This window comes from Heterocephalus glaber, unplaced genomic scaffold (genome assembly GCF_053883595.1).
Source record: "Heterocephalus glaber isolate CG9 unplaced genomic scaffold, H.glaber_assembly_v1.0 deba00001497, whole genome shotgun sequence".
NCBI classification, from domain to species: domain Eukaryota; kingdom Metazoa; phylum Chordata; class Mammalia; order Rodentia; family Bathyergidae; genus Heterocephalus; species Heterocephalus glaber.
Genome location: NW_028258320.1, coordinates 7,548,360 through 7,574,173, shown reverse-complemented (window position 1 = coordinate 7,574,173; position 25,814 = coordinate 7,548,360). Strand labels below are relative to the sequence as shown.

Below are 25,814 nucleotides of genomic sequence, written 5' to 3'. Positions count from 1 at the left end.
GACGTGGTTACAGTATTCTCTGCCACTCTGGGGGAGGACCACCTGGCACAGCGTAGGAGCCCTGTGAGGGGAAACAGCCACAAGGACACCCACTGGCAAGTGGAGCTCTTGGCATTGCCTATGGCAGCACTCACTTGAGCTTCTCCAGGTGTCTTTATCCAAGTGCTCTCTGCTCCCAGATGATTCAAAATGGTGCCCTCCTTCAGGGCCTATGCAGGAAGGGAAAATGAGGGAGGACAGTACAGAGTGCAGGGAGGAGGGGCCAGGTCACAGAGGAGTTTTCAGTGGAGAAAGGGAAACAGGAACCAGAGTTGAGGGAAGCAACACCCAGGCCTGGACTCCTAGCTCAGCCACTCACCCACGTCTTAGCCCAGGGACTCTGAGTCTCATGTCCCCAGTGGAATCAGGGACCTTCTGGTTTGTCCACTTTCCACCAAGCTCCTTGGGTGTATCTGTACACCCCTATTGGGCTGGAAGCCGTTGGTCCTGGCTGATCATGAGAATCACCTGGAGAACCGTCTGAGGACCAGGTAGAAATGTGAGCCCTTCTCCAGCTGAATCCTGTTGGAATAGCAGAGAGTGGGGTGGGACAGTGTGTTTTATGTCAAGCATTAGAGGTGAATTTTCAAGCTCTCTCTCTCTGCTTTATTAACATAATTTAAAACAGTAATTTTGTACAGATTTTGCCAAGGTCCTAGACTTAAGGAGCCCTTATTAAATCTAATGATTCTGATTTAATTTAGCACCATGATCTTCTAATCTATTATATTTCTAAGTTTGGGGCTAATGAGCACTTAACTCTGCCCAACTGAGAGGTAGGATGTTAGATTTTGTTATTTCTCTGATGCCTTTTCAGATCCGCTTATCCTATTAAGATTCTATGTACAAGGGCTAGGGATTTAGCTCAGTGGTGCTGCGCCTGCCTTGTGGGCGCAAGATCCTGAGTTTGATCCCTGGCACTGAAGAAAAACAAAAAATTCTATGTCAAACCTCAACCAGAGCAGAAGGAGGTTGACTAGTAACTGAGGAATCACAAACACCAAACTTCATAGGAGAAACAGCTCATGCCAGGATACCCTTATTCAGTACAGAGATTTTAGGAAATCACAGACTCATTCCACGAGTGTCAGAGAAACGGATTCATGATCAAAAGCTGGAACTAATTTCCATAGCATCTTGGATAACAAATAAAAAACAGGTCAAGGGAGGAAAGCATAAGTTTTGACAGTGCTGTAATTAAGTGGAAAACATGTTTCCTCCTCTAGGACTGGGACTGTCCATTGGAGTCTTGGGTGAGAAGATCCCTCCTTCAAGTTAAACTCATCAGAAAGGGGCTGTTTATTTGAGGCAATCGGTCAGCATCCTTCTTTGGTTTCTTTTTTGGGGGGTATGTTTCTGAAATTGAAGAATTCCAGCTTTCAGCTCTTCTGATCTGAGCATAATCAGGTCTAACACACAGCATGACAGTCCCTTAAATATTTGTGACAAGAGCCCCAGATGTTGAGAGAGCATAATGGCTTCCACTGGGCTTCCATAGCAAACTTTGGGGAAACCGTCCTAGGCCTGAGCCTTTAGCTTCACCCATCTGGCTTCCTTGAGTTCTAGCCCTTCTCATCCTTGACTCCAAGGCCCCTAGAAAAAAAATGTTTGGTTGGAGAATGTTGCCGTGCGCAGAAACTCAGTGGCCTCATGGAGAATAGACACGTGCCAGCAGCTAGGCAGATGTGAGCATTTTCTCGTCTCCCCTCATGGTCAGTGCATGGCTGGCCGAGTTGGAGAGTGTCCCCCCGGCCGGCATCGGAGGCTGTGATTCTTCTTCACATGTGTGCTTTCTCTGTGGGAGCTGTAGCTCCAGCACAAAACCCTGAACGCCAAGCTACTGCTGAGATTTGTGCTGTCACAGAACAGTCTCCCAACTCTTCTCCAAGGCACAGCATGTCACCAACAGGCATGTTTAATGAGGGCTTCCTAAATGTTTGTCTGTAGTTATCATGGCAACAGCTATAACTTTACACATACTGTGAATATTGTGTTTTTATATTTCCTCTCTCGGGTGTATCACCACCCTGTGAAGTAGATAATGGGACCTGTGGCTAACTGTGAGTGTGAGTGATCTTCCCGGTGACAAGCCACCAAGACTCAGTGACTTGAGTGACACTTATTTTGCACATGAACTTGTGGTTGCACTGGGGCACTGAGGCTTAGTGGAAGTAGCTAAATCTACTCACTAGGTGTCACCAGGGACAGCTCAAAAGTCAGGGTCTTCTGAAATCTCACTCTGTCACGTGTCTAGTGGAGATACTCAACACAGACTAGGTGATTACTAGGGGATATAATGTTCTGGAATTATCTGGAATGTTCTGGAATCATCTATGGTAGAGTATGTGCTGTTGGAGGTCCTTTCTTTGCCCTAAGATTCCAGGGCTCTGTAGTTTCAGGAAGTTGTGATTCCACAAACTCCCCATGCTTGAAACTCAGTTCAGTTCAGGGTAGGTTTACTGAGGCCCAGCACTGCCCTACAAGGGACCGGAAAAACAGAGATGAGTGACACAGGCTGTACAGGTGGGCTGTAGCATGGCTCCCCTCACACCAGCATCTGCACATTGTAATCTGATGTCCTCCTCACTCGGGGACATGTCCACTGAGTCTTCTGCTAATTGTCCCTCCAGGCGGGCATCGATGGAGAAAGCATCGGCAACTGTCCCTTCTCCCAGCGCCTCTTCATGATCCTCTGGCTGAAAGGAGTTGTGTTCAACGTCACCACTGTGGATCTGAAAAGGTAAAGGACACTGTGTCCCCAAGCACTGGACTCAGGGAGAGACAGGGAGCCTGGGTGACAGAGGGCAGAGCCTCCAGTGGCTCCTGCAGCCTCAGCTTGGACCTCCAGTCCTGATCCGTCGTGTCCCCCAGCTGCCCCAGGGATGAAGAGGCTGCAAATATGGTGTCTCCAGTCTGAATGGGTCCCTTGCTGCCCAAACTGTGAAAAAGAAGGGAGGAAGGATGTTGGGTACAGCTAGGAGTGTCCGGCAGAGGACAGGTGCAGGTGTCTAAGGACACACAGGTCGCCAGCGCAGGAGTGCAGTGCCACCGTCCCCAGGGCCCCAGCAGGACTCAGATGAGACCTAAGCCTTCATATCCCACACTGTATTCCATCTTCCCACGTCCCTAGTGTAGCAGATCTAGATTACGGGCCTGGGTGAAGAGGGGCTTGTGTCTGACTTTAATTTCTTCTTCTTTTTTGTACTGGGAATTGGATCCAGGGCCTTCATACTGAGCTATATTTCCAACTCTTTTTATTTTTCATTGGAGAGAGAGTTTTTCCAAGTCACTAAGGTTGCCTACACTGGGATCGAGCTTGTAATCCTCCTGCCTCAGCCTTCCAGAGTGCTGGATCAGCATGCCCAGCTCATGTTGTTTTTAAAGTGCTGTTTAATGGCTGTGAAAAGCACCATGCACCCTCCAGCCCCAGCGCCACATCTTTGCCTTCTACAGAGTGTGTCTGCCCCTCTCTTCACCTGCCCTTTAACTGTGGAACAGCTTCAGCCTCACTCCCTGAGCACTCAGCTTCTACCCCCACCTCCCCGGTAGGCTCAGCATGATCTCCCTGAATTATTCCATACCCAAGTCCCTGCCATCATCCAGACTTCCCCACTAGGATATTCTAGTGCTGCTTTAAAGTCTGTATGTGTGAAGTTGTCATTATCTCTTTTCCTTTTGGGTGGTTCCCATCCTGACTTCCTTGCCCTACCTTTTCCTACCTTTTCAACATTGCCAGCTCCTCTCTCTCCTCTCACAGGGCTGTCTTCCACCCCCATGGCTTCTTTTCCATCCCCAAAGCCCATGCCTGGTCCTAGTTCAGATCTCAGCACCACCAGCCTGACTGATTGCTCGTTTTTCAAACTGGTCTCCATCCTTCATCCTTCTAGATCCTTCTCTCTCCCTCCCTTCCCGCTTCCCCAGTCTTTTACATTATCCCTGCTAAAACAGTGCCTCAGTCAAGTGTCTCCCCTGCTCCAAAGCCTTCACTGCTTCCCCCTGTCCACAAAGTGGACACCCCAAAACCCTCTTCCTCCTGTCCTTCTTGTCCCTAGCCCTGTCTCCCAGTGTCCTGCTCACCTTCCAGGTGGACTTCCTGTTGCTGCTCTTGCTCCTGGCAGCCTGCATCCCTGTCTACACAGGCCCTCTCCTGTCTCTACAGAAACCTGGCCCCAGGCCGGGTGTCACCCCCTCCCCTCTCCACACCATACCAGTGCCCTGTGGAGAAGACCATCTCCGTCTCCCCAGTGTGACACACAGAACCGTGACAGGCACCCTCAGACCCTCACCCGAGGTGCCCAGCTAGACACCATTCCCACTCACATGGGAATCTCCCTGGGTCGAACCTGTGTCCCTCCTTGCACCAAAGTTAGGAAGCTCCTGTCATCTTTCAGATGAGACCACAGACCCCTCAGGGATAGGCAGGCCCATGTTGACGTTTCTCGTGTGTCCCCACTGCTTAAAGGCTCTCTGCTCATGTGTAAGAAATAAGTGAGCCCCTACCTGCCATACGCCTAGCATCTGCTTAGCTGGAAATAGCAGGGCTTGCGAACAGTTAGAAAGGACAGCTGCCTGGGTGGGAAACCAGGGATCTGGGATCATTGTCTCTAAAATGACACCTGTGTTTGGCTGGAGGCCAGAGAGGGAAGGAGGCCCCACCCAGCATCCTCCACTTGATGGTGCCTGGTCCCACTAGCACCCCTCTGAGCCCAGCATCTCCCCAGCTTTGTAGGTATGGAAGCTTTCATGCTGCTGCCCACACACGCAGACCTCTTGACTTCTAGGAAAACTGATTTCTTGTCCTGGCTCCGCCATTCATTGGCTGAGTGACCTTGACCTTTTCTGAGCCCCCGGTTCCTCATCCGTCCAATGGAGATAAAATAGTGACTACAGGATGGTGAGGAGGACTGGATTAGGCAGGCCATGGGGAGGACTTGCATTTGGGCTCACACCTGGCTGACCACAAGACCTCCCTCTGTGTCAGCTATTCTTAAAAAACCACACCACAACCACCTCCAATCCCTGCATCCTTAAGGCACAGAGAAGCAACCAGAGGAAAACAAAACTCTCATGGCCAGTGTGATTCCATGGTCTGCCAGGTGGTCAAATGCAAGAGCTGTGTCAGCACCAGTACCAGGAGGAGCCAGGAAAGAATGTGCTTTCTTGGGTTGAAGGAGGGACTCATGCAAAGTAAACACAGGGATGCAGTCAATTGGATTTTAATCATACTTTCCGTCTCAAGTTCTGAGCCACAGCCTGTGTGTTTGGGAGCAATCAGGAGCAGGGAGTCGTTGACATTCTTCTAGTCCCCTCCCCAGCTGACTATGCCAGGAATTTGTTTCCTTACAGACACCTCTGCCCTGTTGACCATTTTCTCCAGCTCCTCCTTCCAGTGTATTCCACCTGGACTCCCAGAGACAGGTGGCTGCCCCAAGAGAGCTTTGAGGCTTGGGGGGTTCCTTCAGGTTACCATCCTCCCCTTCCTTCCTCTTCTCAGTGCAGTTTCACCCTCCATTCCCATCTTCACATCTGCCAACACTTCCTCCTCCTTCTGTGCCATCCTTGCTCTTGAATTTGACCACCTGGTGGATCATGGAACCATACTGGCATGAACAGAGCTCCCACCAAAGCCTCCCTTCCATTGCAGTCGCCAGAAGTCAGCAGATAGCCAGGGTTCTGCCCAGTGGCACAGAGCAGAGCCACATTCAGCATGGCCGTGGCTGAGTGTGGACCCTCAAGCCATGGACTGTCCCTTCATTTGACCGGATGAGTGTCCCAGGAGTCTGTCCTCCTCTCCAGACTCGCCTCTTTCCCATTGGCTCTTCTGCAGGGGGAGATTTCCCTGTTGCCTTGGCTATCTTAGATTTAAGTGTCTGACCCAGAATCCTCCAAGCACACTGTGCCTTCTTTCTTCTTAAGGATTGATCGAACGTGCTCTTTATCCTGCAGTATATGCTTCCCATAACAGACCCCAGTGGTCCCAGCTTGCTATACAGGGAAAATAATGCTCATAAAGCAAGTACTCTAGTTGAGTCCCATTAGAAAACAGAAGATGTATTTATTTAGAAAATGGATTATTTATAACTTAAGGCAATGCTTAGATACCTTTATTCTTAAAATTCATAGTTCTTGAAAGCAACAGGGAGAGTGGGGAAGGGAGGGTATTAAAAAGAAAGAATTGGGGGCTGGGGATTTAGCTCAGTGGTTCTGCCATCTGCTTCACAAGTGTAAGGTCTGGGCCGGGGATTTAGCTCAGTGGTTTCGCCGCCTGCTGCGCAAGCGCAAGGACCTGAGTTAGATCCCCGGTACCAAAAAAAAAAAAGAAAGAATTGGGATGTATTATGTATGTGTACCAACTTCCCGAGACAAATGTAATCAGTATCCACTGCAAATATGTACTAATAAAAATAAGAAAAAATATAAGCACAATTTCTGACTTAGAGAGTACTTTCAATTTTTTATGTATAACACAATTTTTTTAAGTAAGGAAAACGACTACTTTACAGAAAAATTAGAACAGTCGTCAGGTGCTGTTTATGGGTGGAAAAGGTGCTCTTCTGAGTCTGCCAAGGGGCTGACCAGTGCTACCGTCAGTTAGGAAACAGTAAATTTAAATTATTCGCCATAAGGGTCCCCGACCTGGAACAAATAGCCCAAGATCCTCCCTTTTGTATCTGAAGATATTTTTTGGTATAAAAGTGTGATCCAACTCACTCCTTTTTAAGGTCTGGAATTATGCTTGGCACATTTTGTCAGAATAATTAGTGAACTTTTGAAAGCCAGGTGCAGCTTCTCTGCTGTAGAACGAAAGCTGGGAGCCAAGCTAGAGCCGCCACTTTCTCTGAAGTGCTCAGCTCTGGCTCTGGCCTCCCTGGGGAAGGGCTCCTGTCACACCAGGTCCACCCTCCAGTGCTTTCTCCAGCCCCTCTTCCCTACCCGACACCATGAATCTGTGTTGGACAGCACCGAGTCTGCTTTACAGTCAACTCAGGCCTCCCAGAACGGGACTCTGCCGGGCACAGGCCAACCCCAGACTTCTGCTCTCTCTGCAGAAAGCCAGCCGACCTGCACAACCTCGCCCCTGGCACCCACCCGCCCTTCCTGACCTTCAACGGGGAAGTGAAGACAGATGTCAACAAGATCGAGGAGTTCCTGGAGGAGACCTTGGCCCCCGAAAAGTAATGAGCGGCTTCTTTCTGGGTCGGACGGAAGGGAAGGGATGATTTCGTCCTTGCGCGTTCTTTCTGAGGAGGAGGAGGATCACCATCTTCTTCATCTTCCCTCCACCAGGTTGTGACGTTTCCACTGTCCAGGCAGGGCTAGACCCCTCCATCTCTGCCCATGTCACGTGCCCTGAGCTTGGCTGTGTCTGGCCCAGGTCCTTTTTCTGGACTACAGTTAAATGTGGGAAGCTTTACCAGCACACGTCTGCCATGTCAGTGATGGGCAGTGGGGGGCCCAGACTCCCCGAGAACAGGACCTCAAAAGTATAGACGCTCCCACACAGGACAGTGGCTAAGGCAGGACCCTCGCAGTGAGGCCATCATCTGACGCCTTTGTGCTCAGCAGATGGGGCCGGGTGACCTCCAAGGAGCTGTCACCAAGTCAGTGCTCAGCTCCCTGTAGATGTTGCCAGTCTGGCCACAGCCAGGCCACTTCCCCACCAACCTGGGCTGGGAGGGGGTGGGCCGTGTCCGCGGGCCCCAAACAGGGCAGTCTGGCCCCCTGCTTCTCCAGGAGGCAGCAGAGCCCCAAAACTGTCACCCACGTTCTCTCTCACATGCTTCTCTGGATTAAGACTGCCAGGGACCCGAGACATCATGGGAACCTTTTCCCCTCAAGCCACATCCAAACACTCCAACAACTCTTTAAAATCACATTTGATTCCACAGAGCATTTGGTGTCAAAATGAGGAATCCAGGAAGTCTCCAGTTGTTTGTAAAGGAGACTAATATCTGTCCCTTTCAGGCCACAGACCCAGCCAGTGCTGGACAAGGAGGGCTTGGGATTTGTGTGGCCTGGCAATGGGGACAGGCCGGCCCAGCATCTGCTCTCTGGGAGTGGCCAAAGGGTCTAGGATACAGAACCGAGTCAGGAGACCTAATTCGGGCCACCTCTCCACCAGGTGTAGACCTTGTCTTGTGACCACGGACGAGCCTGTCCCTCTCAGACCCTCCTTATTTCTCATCTCTCAAATGAAGGGTGATACTACCTGGTCTCCACGTCCCTTTTAGCCTAAGGTCTATGATCTCGGGAGTCCCCAGAGTTCTCTAACAGCTGGCAGCCTTTGAAATGAACCCTAATGATTCCAACGGGGGCATTGCCAAAGCTAAACAGACACTTCCCATAGCTCAAGAGTGACGGACCTAGCTAGTGAGCCAGATGAGGAGAAAAACACATGACAAATGACTAATAAACAAATAAAGCAACCAAACCGCTCCCAGTTAGAAATGTCACCCAGAGGTCACAGTGATCCACATCAGCTGATAACAATGCTGACCAGCCCACTGCCCCTGTCTTCCTGCCCTGCCTGGCCATGAGCGTAGAGTGCTCTTTCAGTTAGGGGTGCTCGTGTTCACCATGCTGTTGGGTTAAAGCTTCAGTGCCCTCATCCTGTCTCAGGCCAATGGTCTGAAGAGCAGCGTCTGGCACCAGATTGAGACGTGAACAGAGACACAAGGGGAAACTTGGCCCTGCAGGCGGAGCTGGAGGGAGCTGTCCTTACTGCACACAGCGCTCCCAAGGCAGGATGGTTCCAGAGGGGACGGTGGGGACTCCTGGAAGAGGTGGTTTAGTGGCCTCGGAGCTCAGAGATGGTGTTGCCTGGCTGTGAAGCTGGGATCCTGTAACAGCTAGCGGGGGACAGGCGACAGGCGCTGGGGTTGGGAAGAGGACCTGTCAGGCCACCCCAGCCAGCATCATGAGCTGGGCCTTTCCAGGGGCAACACTGTCAGTCCCAAGGAGAGAACGCATCCCAAGCACTCTGGGTGGCATTTGGACTCCTTGCCAGCAGGATGTGCCGCCCCTAGGCAATGCTTGGCTCCTCTCCAGTCTTCTTGGTTGTGAGCATGTGCCGAGCGCCCACCCTGAGCTTACACTCAGGGAACTGGGTCCTGCTAGAAAGGAGACCTAGTGACAGGGACAGGTTCACCTTTCCCCGGCTGCAGGATCATAATTCACAGAGCCACACTTCTTCCTTCCAGGTATCCCAAACTGGCTTCGAAACACCGAGAGTCCAATACGGCGGGCATCGACATCTTCTCCAAGTTCTCCGCCTACATCAAGAACACCAAGCAGCAGAACAATGCGGGTGAGTGACACGGCCCACCGGGAGTCCCCGGATGTGTCCGTCCCTGTGTGGGATGCCTTCTGCTTCCCACGGCCACATCAGGAACTCAGCCAGAGAAGCTTCTGGACCAACGTTGTTTGTCATTTGCCCCCAGCCCTGGACCTGGGCTTGGGGTTGGTGGAGCTGCTGCCTGGCAGGTGTGAGGGACAGGAGGGACCGCAATGTGGGCCTGCATGGTGGGCATTGCCCTCAGGGCCCGAGTGACATACTGTACAGGGGTCATCAGTACCGTGTGTTGTCCCAAACTGGAGAACTGTTCACCCGGGAACACAGCTGCCCGTTTCCTGCGAGATTTCCCGGTGTTTTCCAGGCCCAAGGCTGTGGCGGATCTGAGGGCAGGCACCGCTCTGCATATTCCCTCCCCAAGGATGCAGGGGGTTGGGGAGGACTTCTTGGAGCCTTGTGCTCTCCATCGGGCTCTCCTGGGGCCCTTCCTTAAGCCCACAGCACTTCAGCCTCTCGTTTGGCACAGGGTTGGAAGAGGAAAAGGACCAATGGTGGTGGTGGGGGGTGGCTCAGAGTCACAAAAAGCCAAATCAGATAGGAGGCATATGATGGGTGACCGGAAGGACCCGTGCCCTGTCGAGTGAACAGGACAAAGTCCTACAGAGGAATTTACCTGAGGTTCTTTGAGGAGGCTTCTCACAGCCGGGTCATAAAGACCAAGGGGACAGGTACGTGAGGTCACAGAATAGAGGACTCAGGGTGAGCAGGGCAAGCCAGGCGCAGAGCCTGGAGATGCCGGAGCCTTCGGTGCCAGCCAGCAGCTTGGCTTCCATCCCAAGAGCAGGGGCCGCCCTTACAGATACGTGTGGCCCCGCCATGAGAAAGGCGACTCTGGGGACAAGAAGCATGTGGAAATGTTTTAAATATCCTAGGTGCTTGGATCCTGTAGGGGGTTGGAGAGTGTCCCCCAAAATGCATGCGTAAGTGGGGCCTCGTAATATGACCTTATTTGGAAATAGGATTTTTGCAGATGTAATGAGTTAAGGATCACAAGATAAGGTCATCCTGGATCTAATGTGGTTCCTAAATCTCATGACTAGAGCCCTCAAAAGAAGAGGAAAAGCCAAGAGTGGTGGCACACACCTGTAATCTCAGTACTCTGGTAGGCTGAGGCAGGAGGGTCACAAGTTTGAACCCAGTCTGGGCAACTTAGCAACTTAGACCCCATCGAAAGAAAGGAAGGAAGGAAGAAAGAAAGAAAGAAAGAGAAAGAAAGAAAGAAAAGAAAGAAAGAGAGAAAAAAGAAAGAAAGAAAGAAAGAAAGAAAGAAAGAAAGAAAGAAAAAAAAAGAAAAGAAAAGAAAAGAAAAGAAAAGAAAAGAAAAGAAAAGAAAAGAAAAGAAAAGAGGAGGCCAGGCCAGGCCAGGGTTCAGATGAAGAGGCCAAGGGAGAGGCACATGAAGATGGAGGTGGAGGCTGGAGTGATGGAGTCCCAGGTATAGGACCCGTGGCTTTGCAAAGGCTGGGAGAGGCGCGGGGGTGACCGAGTGGGACTTGGGTTTGGATCTCTGTCCTCTTCTCATGTTAAGCCCCCAGCTGGCAGCATGTGGTTGTGGCAGCCCCTTGGGACCACCATGGGAAAGAACGCAGTTGCCCTTCCCTGGGCCCCGGCCCGACCTCCGCCTCCCTCATCTGGACCACAGATATCCTCCTCATACTTCTCAGAGCGCCCTCTGATAGTTTACCTCATCTGAGCTTCCAGACTTTTTGAATTATAAATGGCATTTGTGTATTGTCCATATTTACAGTTCTCAGGTCCCCAAAGCCGGAGCAACGGTTTTCACAGAATGCCGGGTATCAATTTCCCATACACTCAGTGCTCTCCGATTTTCATTGTTTTCCTCTTCTGTTTCACCCTGGCTTTGTCTGTAATGGGTTTGGCCCCTTGGGACTCTGTCCTTCCTGACTCTTCTGCACGTTTCTGAGCTCTGGGTTTCTGCTTCCCAAAGGAATAGCCGTCGTCCACTGCAAGGAGCCCCTTGTCCCTCCGTTGTGGCTGTAACTTCCCCACTCCTCCCACACCATGGTCACCAGGGCCCAGAGGGGCAGGGGTTCTGTGTTGCTCCTGCCAGGGGCCTGGTGCCACCTGTGGTCCTAGCCAGCAGGACCCTTGCCTGGGGAACAGTGTACAGCCCCCACCTCGGGGTGTCAGCCTGCACCCCAGCTTCCTCTGCAGGCTTTGCCATGTCTTCTCGAGGTCTCCAGCTCTGCAGCTGATTCCCAAATTCCTTTCTTCATATCGTCCCTCTTGCAAGTAGAAGTTTTGCTCCTGACCACAGCCTTCCCTCCAGCCAGTCCCCACACACAGGCAGGGCCTCTCCTGCCCCATCAACACGAAGGACAACAACAGCCAGTAGGGGACCTGGTTCTAAAGTGTGGGTCACACCGGCCTGCAGGGAGGGAAGGGAGCAGCCCTGGTTCAGATGTGGCTGCAATGTCCCCTTCTGTGCATGTGGTTCTGCCTTCCAGTGGGGAACAGCTCTGTCACCCGTCTGCTCTCAGCAGTTCCTAGGATGCTGGAGCATAGGACTGAGAAGGACACAAGCCTCCTGCACCCCCTGCATGGGTAGCATGGGTAGCATCCCTGGGTTCTAGGTCACCCTGAGCACTGCCCTGCCTGTCTGGTCAGCCTTGGGGCAGAGTCCAGTGATGGCACCAGCTGCCACCTCCCGAGCCCCATGCCCCTAGCAGCTTCCACCTTCTCATGTCCTGGCCTCCAAATGCCCTCTCTGGGACATCATTCTGGCTGTGGGGTCCTCCTTTTACTGCAGGGGGTCTCTTCTGCACCCTTTTTCGAAGATCCCCTCCACTTCCCGTCTCCTAAGGGCCTGTGACCTCTCCCTCAAATTTGTGTCTCACATTTTACATTTCTTACCCTCAAACTGCAGTCAGACAGAGTCCCCACACCAAATCTCTTGGCTTTCCAGAAATTCATTTTAGCCGCTTACCATAATTTAGGCACAGAATACCACATTTTATTGATTTTTCACAATCTCTCTTTCTCCTTATGTTTCAGTCCTATCGGTTCTCAGGGTTTATTTCCCATTCTGCACACATTGTGAGTTCCAGGCAATGAACAAGCAGACCAAATGTGCATCTTTAACTCTCTATTCTTATTAACAAATTTGAAACCTCCTTTTTATTTCTCCCAGCCCTATCCCTTTTCCCTCGGATAAGTCCACATTCCTGCCCAGAATCACCACCCTCGTTTTGGGTGGAAGTGTCAGATTTTCCTGTGTTTTGCCCACTTCCTCTCTGGCTGGAGAGGAGAAAGCATGCGGAGTGGCAGCCTGAGGCCTCTCCTGCTCCGGTCACATTCACCACCTCCTCACTTCTCCCTTTTGCAGTTTCCAAGATGTCAAGAGAAATCCATCCACTCCTCTCTTTTCCCCAAGGGGTCTAGCAAAGTCCCCATCTCTGTCTCTGTTCGTGCACCCGTAGATCGCCTGCTGCTGGGGCTTGGGCTTCCCCAGGCTTCCTGGGCTGCTGGACCACTTGTGTCTCCTGGCTGTGATTTCCCAGTTTGAGTGATTTCCATCTTTCTAGGCCTCCCTCCAGTTCCCTCTTCTTTTCTCCCTTCGAGTCTATTTTCCTCTTTTCTTCACCCACCTCCGTGTTCCTCAGTCTTGGGGCTTTCGTTCTGGCTTACATTTGTGCTCCATGCATCCTGGAAGGCTTTACAGCTCCACACACAGCACAGCACAGCAGCGCCATGGTGGAGGTGAGAGAGGAAAATGGGAAGAGGACCCTAAAGTGGAGCAGGTGGGCAGGGAGCTGCACTGACCCCAGCAGCTCAACCCTTAATGCCTGCCTCACCTGACACAGGGCCCCTGGTCAGCGACAGCCCCGAGGACACAAGCAAACTGACCTCCCAGAATAATTACACTACCCCTGACCTGAGCCACAGGCAGAGGAGCTGTTATTTCCATTTTCCTTGGCTCTTCCCTCCTGTGACTTCCTTCCCAGCCACTGTAGACTCCAGGCCACTGGCTTCATGATTTTTAGACTTTTCTGTACACCTTGCCTCTGGGTCTCACCCCCAAACCCTGTCGCCCTGCACTTCATCTCTGTTCTTTCTCTGCCCCTGAATCCCATTTGCTGCATTTTGCCTGTCTTTTCCTGAGGACCTGTGTCGTCAGGAATGAGCCTGGCCAACACTGGTGGGAAAGGAACGTGCCAGAAGCCCAGTGAGATCTTTTCTGCCCCACCAGACCCTCAGTGGTTTGGGTCTACACAGCACCCTGTCCTGCCCGGACCACAGAAACCTGGGGGGAACCACCTTGCTCCTCCCTGCCCAGAGAACAAGGTGCTTCCTCCCCAGCATGCACCCCCAGTGCCCTTTTGATGCAATCTGAGCAAGTCATAGGTCAACCTCTGAAGATGAACATGATACTTCCATAATCTCTTAAACAAGATGTGTAGGGCATTGAAGCTCACTCTCAAGTTTACAGTGAACTCTATGGAATGGGTGCCAACCAAAAAAATGAGAGTCCCAACAATGGAAAGGGCAGAAAGAGGCTGAACCTATAGAAGGTAGGAGCTGCCTAACCCAAAATGTCATCCACTGAAGATGCTAGTACTTTAAATACCACTAAGAAACAAAAGATGCTCAGACCAAAAAATGCTTTCACTTAAACACTAGTATATTGGCTCTAAGCCATGGCCTGATTTCAGAGATGTCAATGTGTGGAAAAAATAGACATTGTGGATTCTATGGACTATGGTGGTGATTCCTAAGTTTCTTTCCGGATCCAGCATTCATTCCTTCTTTGTAGCTGCTTAGTGGAATGTTGAGGCTTCCCTCTGCTTGACTTTCTCCTTCACCTTACTTGAAGCAAAGGAATCAAGTCCCAAAGTGCTCTTGGGTCCCTCTGGAATCACCACATGTCCTGTCCCCACATGCCGAGATGCATTACCCTGCTCTCCAGCAGACATGGAAGTGGATGGCCCTTCCCTCTTGGTGAACTTTTTCTGTGAAAGGTCAGCTAGTAAATATCTTGGGCTTTGCTAGCTTGATAGTCTCTGCCCAGCACTTCTGTAGGAACCATAAAGGCCCTACAGGAACAAACCTGCGTGGCCGGGTCCCCATGCTTCATCTTCGGACCCTGGGAAATGGGAACTTCACATCATTTTCGTATGTCAAAAAATATTCTTCTCTTGGCATTTTTTTCAGCTACCCAAAAAGGTGAAAACCGTTCCTAGCTGGAGTGCAGCCTCAAAGTGGGCGTGGTCTGGACTGGGCCCCGGGACTAATTCACCAGCTCTGTCTTGGGCGGCTCCGGCCACAACAGCGAGTTCTCTAGATCTCTCTGCCTCTTTCTTCTCTGTAATAGGGAGATCAGATCATTCCAGTGCCTTTTCGCCGCATGTATCCACACAAAGCATCGTTCCTGCACACAGCAGGCATATGTGATGGCTGGAGCTGCTGTGGACGTCGCACAGCGTCCTCCAAATACCTTGATGTCCAGCCTTTACCCGGCCAGCCCCGCTGTCTGAGATGTGGAAGTGTGTGCTGCCCTCTTCTGGCAGGCCGGGAAATCGGCTCTGGAGGCCTGTGGGTTTCCCAGTGTCTTCAAAGCGACCGGATCTACACGGGGGACTGCAAGGCTTAGGGAACAGCACATCCTCCTTGGCCGAGGGACTCTCTGGAGTCCTTAACTGCCTGTGACAAGCTGCCCCCAGCCGCCTCTCTCCCTTTCCTCTTCCACTTCTGCCACCTCCAGCCTGTGCATTTGTGAACTTCCGTGACCTAAAACAGCAAAGTGTTTGAAAGGGTGTGGGTGGCCTGGGCCGGCGCTAGCCTGCAGCTAACTAAGGAGGCCTTCATAGTCCAAGGCCAGGCCTTCCGCAGCGTCAGGAAAGCCAACGCTGTTGGGCAGTAGGAGGCGGAGCTGTTTCCCAGATCCCCGGGATGTGGGGAGCCGCGTCTAAAGGAGCACGTGTGTAGTTATTATTCCAAGCCACTTCAGTGCCTCCCCTTCCTCCCTCCATTCCGCCCTTGTCACATTGCGGTGGGTTCAGCCTGGGACGTCTAGCCTTTCCCAGGGGATGGCGTGGCCCCCACCCACTCAGCCTCCTGCCTCCGGGGCCTGAGAGGAAGCCAAGGTGATAGCGGAGGCAGGAGGAGCAGCACCCTTGAACCCAGTCTCCTTGCCATTTGGAGGGGCCCGCGGTCCCAGCTCAGGACAACAGTCCACCTATCTGGAGAATGCTCCCGGCAGGCCACATCCAGCCAATCTTTTTGGGCTCCGGGGTGGTCAGATGGACCCCAGGCTGGGGTCCCGGGCAGCTGTTTCACCACTTCCTTGGGAAGCGGCCATGGCTGTCTCTTTCCAAATGCCTCTGCCCAGATGGGACCGTCCTGCTGCCTTCCTGGCTGCCCTCCATGCCAACAGCCACCTGGCGGGGGTGTTTGTCGGCTGGTTGGGTGAAGGCTCTGCTTTGATTAGCATTCTTGCAAGGAAAAACAAACAACCTGACTGGGTGGGACCCAGCTCTGAGGCTCCCCTGCAGGCTGGGCCGGGTGGTAGAGGGTCCTGGAGGCAGCCTAGGGAGGAGATGGCGGAGGGGCTCCTTTGCATCACCTGGGAGCACCCAGGACACCCCCAGAGGGTCTTTGTTTTGGTTCATTATGGAACCGGATGCTTGCAATTTAGGATTTCACAGATTTTGCTCCTGAGAGAATCCCGGGCAGCCGTGAGTGGCATCGGGTGTTGAATGAGGTGGCCCAGGGTCGGGGGGGGGGACTGCGTGGGTGGGCGGATTCATTAGGGGAACTCTGCTGTGTGGGTTGCAGACGGCCGCGGAGCAGAGACCACCAACACCCTTCCACGGGCGGAATTTCCCTCCTCTGACCAGAATGTGCGCCTCTGGCCTGTCCTGGCCTCCGCTCAGCACAGAGGGATAAAGGAGCATTAAACGATCCATTTGCACACAAGCTAAACACTCTCCCCTCTGGCCACCGCGACCCCGTCCAGCACAACCGATACCTTGTCTTTGTGCAGCTAGCACTGGCGGCTGTGTTCCTCAAACTCTCAAGCGAGCGCACACATGCGCAGTTTGTATGCGTGCCGATGTCTCTGTGGACTGGCAAAGGCCGCCACGTACTCCTCCGAGGAGCAGGCTCACATACCAATAATTTGGAGGAGGAAAGGCTTGCGTGCAAAGTTCTGTCAGGATTGGTGCCCACCTGTGGACCTGACAGCTTCACGGTGGGCACGATGGTGTCAGGACCACCTGGTATGTGCCGGTGCCAGGGGGCGGGGACTGTCACAATCGCCTCAGTCCATGGACTGTACCCATAAGCCCCGCCCGTGATTCAGATGTAGCTTTGGTGAAAGGTCCTCCCACGTTCCCGTGATTCTCCCGGGAGAATGAGTGGCTCGGGGGACATCAGCACGTAGAAGGAGCCCCCCATTCCCACAGAGCCCCCCGTTCCAGCAGAGCTTGACAAGGCATGAAATCCAGCTGGTCTCCTGGACTGTCTCACAAAAAATCCAGACGTCCCACCTTATGTGCTCCCCCTGTCACATGCATCACTCTGCTGTTCAGACAGGACAGGTGGCATTCTCTCCACTCCATACAAGGACACTGTCCGGCCGACACCCTGGGGCCAGTGGTGGAGCCAGGATGGACACACCAGGCATTTCTCGGCTCTTGAAAAGCCCTCAGCTACAAATAGCTATGACTGAAGCATCAGAGATGAAACTAGGGGGTGAATCCGGTCTGTTATTCAGAATTTGTCAGCAGCATAGAGAGGATAATTTGTTGGGGGAAAAGCTGCTGCCTGGATGTTGATGGAAAATCCTGGCTTTCTTTGAGACTCTTCTCAGGGGCCTCTGGCCAGCTCCCTCTGCCTGTGTGAGGGTGACCCACGGAGCATCATGAGTCATGGATGCCACAGGTGCAGGACCTCAGAGTGTCGCAGCTCCGCCCGTGTTCAGCTTGTTTTTTGGAGCATTTTCTACCTTGAATGGACATTGGAATCCCTGGGGCTGGAGGGTGGAATGGCCTATATCAGTGGTGGTGCACCTATGACACGAGTGCTTGCCATCCCTGGTCTATATGGGCCTGGCAGATTAACTCGAGAACAACACACGGAAGCTGATTCACACATGCATTTCATCTGTCCCTGGGAGACACCCAAGACCCAGGGAGTTCTCCAGGTGCCCTTGAATCCCCGCTTCTATAGCATCTTCGGCAAAGGACAGAGTATCTGTAGCAAGATGACACAGACAAAGGACTTTGAGGCTGTGGGCAGCAACTTGTGGGAAGGCAAATGAGTGGCAGAGAGGCTGGCTAGTGACACTTGTAATGGTGGATTCTTCCAGGACCACCTCCAGGCCTGTGACCTCTCCTAGGTGGGCAACCTTTGGTCCCCTAGTCTTGGTGAATCTGCATTCTGCTTCCAGGCACACAAGGGTGGACAGGATCGATCTCTCTCTCTCTTTTCTCTCTCTCTCTCTCTCTCTCCATTTTTCTCCTGCTGCTTCTTAATTGTCTTCAGCACAACCATGCTTTGTATTTTGGGCAGCACATTCTGGTCCCCCACAGGGTGCTGTTACAAAGCAGACACGGGGACAGTGGGTCTGGGCAGGCTCAGGAGCCACCCTGGTGACTCTAAAGCTGACAGTGCAAGATAGTGCTAGGAGGAGCTGTCCTCCTGGCATGTCTCCCTCCTTGTCCTTGTCCCCAGATCCCTGCACAGGGCGGGTACAGGGGTAACATTTTAAATGAATGAAGAACCTCTCTGGAACACTTCTCCATGCTCCCATCAGCCTGTCCCTTCACCCAGAGGTGACGGAAGAGTTGTCACCAAGCCAAGGGCATTTCCTCCACATCATGTCCTGGTCCAGCCAATCCATTGCCACCTTTGAATTGCATGGGAGACAGCCCAGAGCCGGCCCTGTCCCCGTTCTGCACCTCCCGTCAGACAGGTGTGTGTTGCTGGCTCCTCTTTTGGGCCTGATGACACACCTGTGGGAGGTGATCCCAGGTGACACATGTGGACCCCTCCCCCGGTCTCAAGAGACCAGGGCTGACCTTATATAAAGAAAAGGGCCCTATGGGGGCTGGGGATTTAGCTAAGTGATTCTGCCACCTGCCTTGCAAGTGCAGGGTGCTGAGTTCAATTCCCGGTACCAAAAGAAAAAAAAAAAAGAAAGAAAAGGGCCCTCAAGAGCAGGCATCAAAGCACACAGGCGCAGGCAGAGTTCCATGATTTGGGGTTCTTCCTCTTTCCCTAAAACCCCTGAATAGCTCATTCTCTCAACAAGAGTCCACTATCAGGCTCTGTCCAAGACACTGGAGCAAAACCAGAGTAAGGACATACTGGCCATGCCTCTGTGTGTTGGCAAAGGCTGAAACCTGATCACAGCGGCTAAAGCAAACACTTATTCTGTTTTACTCAGCAAAACCGAAACCTATAAAGCATTTTACTGTGGACCATGCCCTGTTCTCAGCACTCTTGACAAATATTTACTTCTTAATAGGAGTTTGCTTTTCTTACATCGCTAGCAGCCCAGAGAGCAGATATTTCTGGGCAAATGTAGTTGCTTAAAGAAGTCAGGGCCCCAGGTTGTGAGAGCTCCCAATTCTTCATCTTCAGCGTGTGACTTTTATCCCCCTGTCACAAGATGGTAGCTTTACTTCCAGACATTACGCCTGAGTTCCAAGCAGTGACAACTACCTTATCTTTCCCAGGAGCCCATTCATACATTTTTTCTCCTTTTTCTTTTTTGTATTTCTGTCAGCTGAACCCGAGGCCTCAAGCATGCTAGGCAGCTGCTCTAGCACTGAACTGCACCCAAGACTCCATTGATAAATTTCTACTTGCATTGTATTAGGCAGAGCTTGGTCATTCACTGTCCTCTACCTGAAAGTATGAGAAGATGGGTATTTTTCACTGGGCACATTGTTACCCTGAAAAAAAAATTGAGTTCTGTTTTCTGTTAGTACCAAAGAAAAGGAGAGTGGATTCTTGCATATAATTAACTTTCAAGGTAAGATATTTTTCCCCTATGATGAAAATATCTGATGTAGCCACGCAAAAAAAACCCCCAAAAAACCAAAAAAACCCACGCTATTTCAGATTCTCCTTTGGGGTTGACAAAATATGAGTCATTCCCCCTCCTAGATTTTAAGAAACAGAAGGATAAGATTGCACATTTAATCTGCTACCTTCTGACTTCCAACTTTAGAAGACCTAAGACATATGGAGAAAAAGCTGTACAACTAAAACACCCCACCAGGACCTCCAAGTCTAAACCACAGTTCACGTAGCTTTGTGTACGCTCAAGGGGCCACTGCAGCCCTCTTTAGGTACTGACTCAGTCACTATTTCCAGGAAATGTAGAAGCTGTGATTCCATGGGAGCGCTGAACGGGTGCCTATCTGACAAATGAAAGACCAGACAATGGAAGGGAATGTACACACAATAGTCACAGAATCAAACCAAGCCAAGAAATATTTAAACTACGAGTTGTAGTGGGCAGAGTGGCCCTTTTTACCTTTGCAAACAGCTCTTCTATGAACGTCGTGGCATTGGAGGATGCAGAAAGACAAGATGTGATTCAATCACTTCAGCCTAAATGTTCTAGGGGAGGAGAGTTAGACAGCTCTGGGTCTACACATCGGATGGGGGACCGAGAAGTTAGACTGTCCCAAACATCTGCATTAAACCTAATCTAGATCTTGATGCTTAAAAATGACCTATTGTAAAGTAACCATAAAAATCCCATAGATATCACCCTGATTTGGTAGGCTACATAAAGTATGAGCGGCAGTAATAGCTCCAGTCAGTATTTATGTCATCCTTTCTATTAGCACAATGGATTTTAAAACTATTTACGAGTTTCTGGGAAAGCTAATAGAAAACACACGCATGGGTTCCTGCAGTAGCCACAGGGCGACCAGCAGAGGGCGCCACCGCCCCACGGCAGGAGTGGCTGGCAAGCTAATTCCTCTCCCACCCCGTAAATAAACATGTGGGGCGCTTGCCTGGGACAGATTGCAAGACCCAAAAAGAAGCATAAATTTGAAGGCTGTGTGATCATCTTTCTCTTCAGATTTACTGTGGCGTTTAGGAGATTTAGAATCTTATGTGGACCTGGAATTTGTCTTTCTTGTCCAATCCTCCCTTCATATTTTAGAAATAAGTCCTACGAAGGGCATGCCAAAGTGACCCTAAATTCTTTACCACAAGCAGCCAAATAGTTGTTAAAAGCTCTTGTCTTTAAAAAAAAATTGTGTGCGTGCATATATGTGCACACGTGTGCGTGTGTGTGTGTGTTGTGGTTGTTCTTGTAGTTTGGTATAATTCTTCTGAACCGAAACCAAATATAAGCAGACTTGTTGGGCTAATTGAAAATACGGTTCTTCAGGAGGTTCCACATAGAACTTGGGAAGGAGGTGATGGCGAGACTGTCTGTACCCTAAGCAGAGATCTTTGCATTCCTGGAGACACTTCAGAGAGTGTCCCACCTGCTGGGCGATTCTTGCAGCAAAAATGGGGCACCGCGTGCGCGTGAGGGGAAGCCAGGCCGACAGCAAGGCTCATCCCAGCTTCAGGGCCAGCCGGGCCTGGCCAGGGCTCACCGGGATCTGGTGCAGATGTGTTTTAAGAGCAGAAGGAGCTGGGAAGATCCGCCCACCACCGTCACCCCTGCTGCCACCTGTTTTGTGACTTTGCCTTCGTGCAGCCGTGGCATGCAGGCAGCCTGTCCATCTGAAAGGTGGTTGCTGATCTTTTTGTGGGTTTTCCTTCGGGTGGGGTGGGGGTCACACTGCCCCTCCCAGAGCCAAACATCCTCAAGTCCCAGAACGTCTATGTCTTCCTCAGAAGGGCACCAACCTGACAGGGGGCTCTGCTGCTTTCTTGGCGGTTTCTGCACCCCCTTCTGGGGGTCGGTGCCCCCCTCTTAAAGTCTCCCCTCCTTTCTCACAGCTGGGCACAGACAGAAAGTCTTCTACCCCCAAAAGGGTGAAGGAGCAGAACTCTTCCTGGTGGGGTTCCTGTTTTGTTCAGTTTATCATTCATATTTTCAGCTATCGAAAGTCAGCACGGTGTGGCCTTGAGTGCATGACGGGCAGAGAAATCTCTGCTGTGACAATCTCCCTTGAAACATGGCTACTTTTTCCTTCTCTTTTCTAATACTCTTTGGTTATATCCACAGGAGCTCCAATGAGACAGCAAAAAAGTAGACAGCTCATTCAGTCCTCCAGGTGTCTCAGAAGTGAGTTGTTTCCTTTGTCCTAGGCAAAATCAAAGTGGATCTCTTACTTTTTGTCCCACGGTGTCACAGACTGGTGACAGCAGTGGCGCCAGGCATGGGCAGAGTTAACACTTGCTGCTGAGAAACCATGTGCAGAGCCCTATCGGTCCCTCCACTCAGAGAGAGCCCCTTCTAGACTCAAGCTCACCACCAACAGTTCCAAGAATTCTGTCAACTGTTCATAGCTAAAAGCAAATATGCTATCAAATTAGCTGGGAAGCAGGACACAAGGAAGTGCTGTCCTCTGTCACCAGGGAAGTAAGGTGTACAAGGATGGCGTGTGTCCGGCCATGAGGATACTAAGGAGCGGTAGGACATCCCTTGGAATCCTGACATGGCCTCATGGGGTAGATGCTTAAATTTTGGAACCCAGCAGCCCTGCCTTTCAATCCTGATATTGCTCCAAACTCACAGAATAGGACTAACATTTTGAAAACATGTGTCTCCTTTCAAAGTATGGATTCTACTTCATCCCAGCCATCCTCCAGCTATGGGACTTCTGAGTGTAGATGGAATTGGAAGAGAGAAAGCCCATTCACAATTCAGCTTTTGACAGTCTAGCTAGTATTTCCAACCAGAGAGTAACTACTGTCTTTGATCTACCCCTCTTCACCCATCGAGTGTCCCTACCTGAAGGACTCGGAACTCAGAGAACTGAGCATGCTGCCTGTGTGCCCAGCCAGGAGGCTCGGGCTCTGGGCTTGATGGGTGGCCTGGCATCGAGAAGCCACCCCTCCCACTCAGGGGACTTGGGGACAGATGAGAGGAGAGAGGCAGGGAATCCCATGTCCTGTGTTGCTTGGGCATCTTTCCACAGTTTGGAGGGGGCCAATATCCCCTTCCTGCTGGAAGGAATCCAGGCTCCCAGGGCCTCCCTGCCCATGGATTGCAGCACCCCCACTTCCCCAGTGCATGAAGTCACAGCAACTCTGACCCCACCCCACCCCAGCAATGAAGTAGGAAGAGCAGGGAGAGGCAGGTTGCTCCAAAACTGAGCAGTTTTATGCAAAAGAGATGGAAAGTGCCCCAGAGGGACTGTTTGGATTATGACATCAGACTGGGTTACAATCCAGAGCCCTCTGAATGAACGCTGTTGTTTCCCTACCATGCAGGGGATGGGCGCCTGGAAGGAGGACCAGAGCAGCTGAAAACTGAATAGGGCACATTTTCACTGAACACCCAGGAATAGTTTGGTGTTTAAGGACCCATCTGGATGTGTGCTTGCATGAGGGGATGTGCCCTGTGTGATCTGAGACTTGGTTTCTCCTCCTGCTAAAAGAGGCTGTCATAGCTCCCATGTCAGCAGCTGCCCATCCCAGGGTCACCCCTGAAATTCAGCAAGTGCTGGGGAAGGAGGCTGGTGGGTGTCATGACGGGCACAGGAAAGGGGTGGGGGCTCAGCGGGTGACAGGAAACTCCCTCTTGGGGGGACAGTGGAACAGACATCCATCCTGCTGCAGAGTGGTCAGAGGTGAGCCTTGGTTCCTATGGAGAAATCATGCAGAAACCCACGCCCTTGTGACATCTGTCCCTCACTGTTCGGGCTTTGAGCCCCTGGGGTCCTGGTGGCCTTGTGTTCCTGGTGCTGCACCCAGCTGCCAGCCAACCCAGGCACCGTGCCTGCTGGCAAGACTTTGTTGGAGGCCAGCTTAGCGTCTTGGCTCCCCAGTCCCCACCCGGCCTCCATACCCTGGTAAGACTATATTATTTTCCTAGCTCAAATTGCCATTTCCAAGTCATTATTTCTCTGCGATGAGAAAACAATATTAGGTCTTATGTAATATCAACCTCAATGAATCTGGAAGTGATCATGGAATGGGTGGATTTTTTTCCTCCTTAAAAAAAAGAGAAAAATAAATTTTAGATTGTTTGCATATGGCTGAGAATATTTATGAACTATTCCCCCTGTTTCCTCATCGCATATTTTACCCGGTGCGTTTGTGTGTGGTACAGAATAAATCTTGATGGGGAGCAGACACCGAGTAGGGAGAAAGCAGTTAAGGGACCGAGGATCCGTCAAGTCCTGGGACGGAGGGACCCTGGATCTTGGGGTGCCCACCCAGGTCTCTTTCTGTGATCTGTGTTTGCCTGGGCATGTCTTTAAGAGTGAGAGCTTCAAATACAGACACAAAAGGAATTAGCATCTTCCAGTCACTCTAGTTTCTACCACATCCGCCTCACTCCTACCAGAGCAGAAAGTTCAACATGAAGTTTCCTGACAGGGGCCAGCACGCAAACAGATCATTCACTGAGGCTCCCAGCTTGAGCCCAGGTCCAAGGGATGAGTGGGCAGGTGTCGGGGGGAGCTGGCAGAGAATGTATGGGTGCTGCCTCGTGTCTTCGGATGGCGGTGTCTTAGCCGTGTTTCAGCACATGGACATGGAGCGCCTGTCAATGAAGCTTTTCACTAAGAAGGCAACCAGGGGACCTTAAGGGACAGGGTGATGGGTGTATGTTAAACAAGGAAAGGGAGCAATGCTTCAGGCTGTGGGTTCTCCCCCTCCGAGCTAGTGCCATTCTCTGTCGCCCACGGGAAGTTTCAGGAACACATTGACCAAGAGTTGGACAGGGAACAGGGTGATAGCACACTGAGGAATGCAAGAGCAATGACACTGTCACCAGTGTCCTGGGACAGGAGGGGCCCTGCAGTAGTCACTCACTCTGTGTCATCAGAGTTAATTCTCACGGTGGCTGAATGAGGCTTTAGAGATCTTAATTTCCTAACGAGGTGAGAGAACAGAAGCTCGGCGAGTGGAGGAACTTACCGAGGTCACCCTAGGTGCCAGGATTGGCAGGATTGGTGAGGTCTGAAGCCAACACAATAAGAACAAATAAGGGATTTAAAAAATCAGGTCCAAGGCCTTGGAAGAGCCCCGTGCAATGAAGGGACCTTCACACCAACGCCTGGCACCGTCACAGTGAGTCCCCCTGAGTGAGGTCAAAATCTAAGCCAGGCAAGCTCTGGGCCATGGTCCCTTCCTGCTGCCTTGGCCCATCTGTTCTCTACCGTGGTCACCACCAGCCCCAACCTTCACCTTCCAGACACAATTACACTCAGGCTAGGAGGACACAAGACACACAGAGGACAGCCTCAGGACACCAACATGGTACATCACGGGGCATGAGACCCATAGCAACAACCACACCCATTGCCAAGTGAGACCCCTTCCACCTCCAGGGACCACTAGAGAGGGGGCTAAGATGTGTCCCAGAACGAGCCACAGCTCCAGCTGTGGTTTTAGGCTCTGTTGCCAAGCTTCATGGCAGCTTCAGGCCCAGTGAGCTGGACAGAGACTGATGCTGTGGCTGCCCAGGTGGTCCAGGGGCATCTGGAATTAGAACTTGCAGTGTCTCCTTTTCCTTCTCCTCTCTTCACATCCCCAGGATGGGGTCAGTTGGCCAAATTTGACAGGCACTCTATTTAACTTTTCTCTTTCCTATTATAATCAGGACTTTGCCATTGCCTTTGTAACTGAAAAGAATAGAGGAGTTGAGTAACAAACAAGTCCAGTGCAAACCCCCAGAGCTTCGGGGAGAAGGACAATGTGTATTGTCTAGCCTGGTACCCACCCTCCCCCGAGCCGCCTGCTGATTCCATCGAAGTCTAGACAATCGCTAAGCGCTAAGCGCAGGCGGGATTTTCCCAGGCAGCTCACTGTTCCCCCAAACTGGGAACACAAAGCAGATGAGGCTGCGCATGGTCAATGCCACCCCAGGGAGAAAGAAGCATTGAGAAACCGTGTCCCGCCCCCAGCCAGCTCGAAATATTCCAGTAAGGGTTCAATTGATTCATCTTGGGCTGGGGTTGTTCCATTGTCTCCAACAAAAGGCATTCACCAAAAGGCAGTCTGCGCCTGTGAGAAGTGGCTAGGAAGGCACATCTAGGGGGATGTGAGCCGCAGTTCGGTCCTCTCTCTGCCTGATTTCTCCTCCCAAGGGGGACACCTCCTTGCCTCGGCTGGCCTGCACCCCAGGCCTGATGCTTGAGCTCAACTAGAGCCTGGGGACACAGCTCTCAGGACAAGGCTGGTGACAGAGGTGCAGTGGAACCTAGCTGCACTCTGTGCTACAGTGGGAGCGCTCTAGGACAGAGTCTGGCGATTGGAATGGACTCCATGTTTCTTGGTGGTAGTGACATCCTGCGCTGTTCTC

The 25,814-nt window shown here is 51.6% G+C and overlaps 1 protein-coding gene and 1 long non-coding RNA gene across 3 annotated transcripts in view; one reads left to right on the top strand and one right to left on the bottom strand.

The window, feature by feature from the left end:
* The window catches only part of LOC110349592 (uncharacterized), a 32,642-nt gene extending 32,278 nt beyond the window's left edge, over positions 1–364 (bottom strand). Inside the window, exon 1 of the long non-coding RNA XR_002395624.2 lies at positions 135–364. This is a non-coding gene — a long non-coding RNA (uncharacterized LOC110349592). The remainder of the gene's footprint in view (positions 1–134) is intronic.
* Clic5 (CLIC family member 5) overlaps positions 1–25,814 on the top strand; it is a 98,524-nt gene that overhangs the window by 64,874 nt on the left and 7,836 nt on the right. For both annotated transcript variants that reach the window (XM_004846430.4, XM_004846431.4), the window contains exons 2-4: positions 2,670–2,779; positions 7,089–7,214; positions 9,240–9,346. In XM_004846430.4, the coding sequence (XP_004846487.1) occupies positions 2,670–2,779; positions 7,089–7,214; positions 9,240–9,346 (343 nt within the window). The remainder of the gene's footprint in view (positions 1–2,669; positions 2,780–7,088; positions 7,215–9,239; positions 9,347–25,814) is intronic.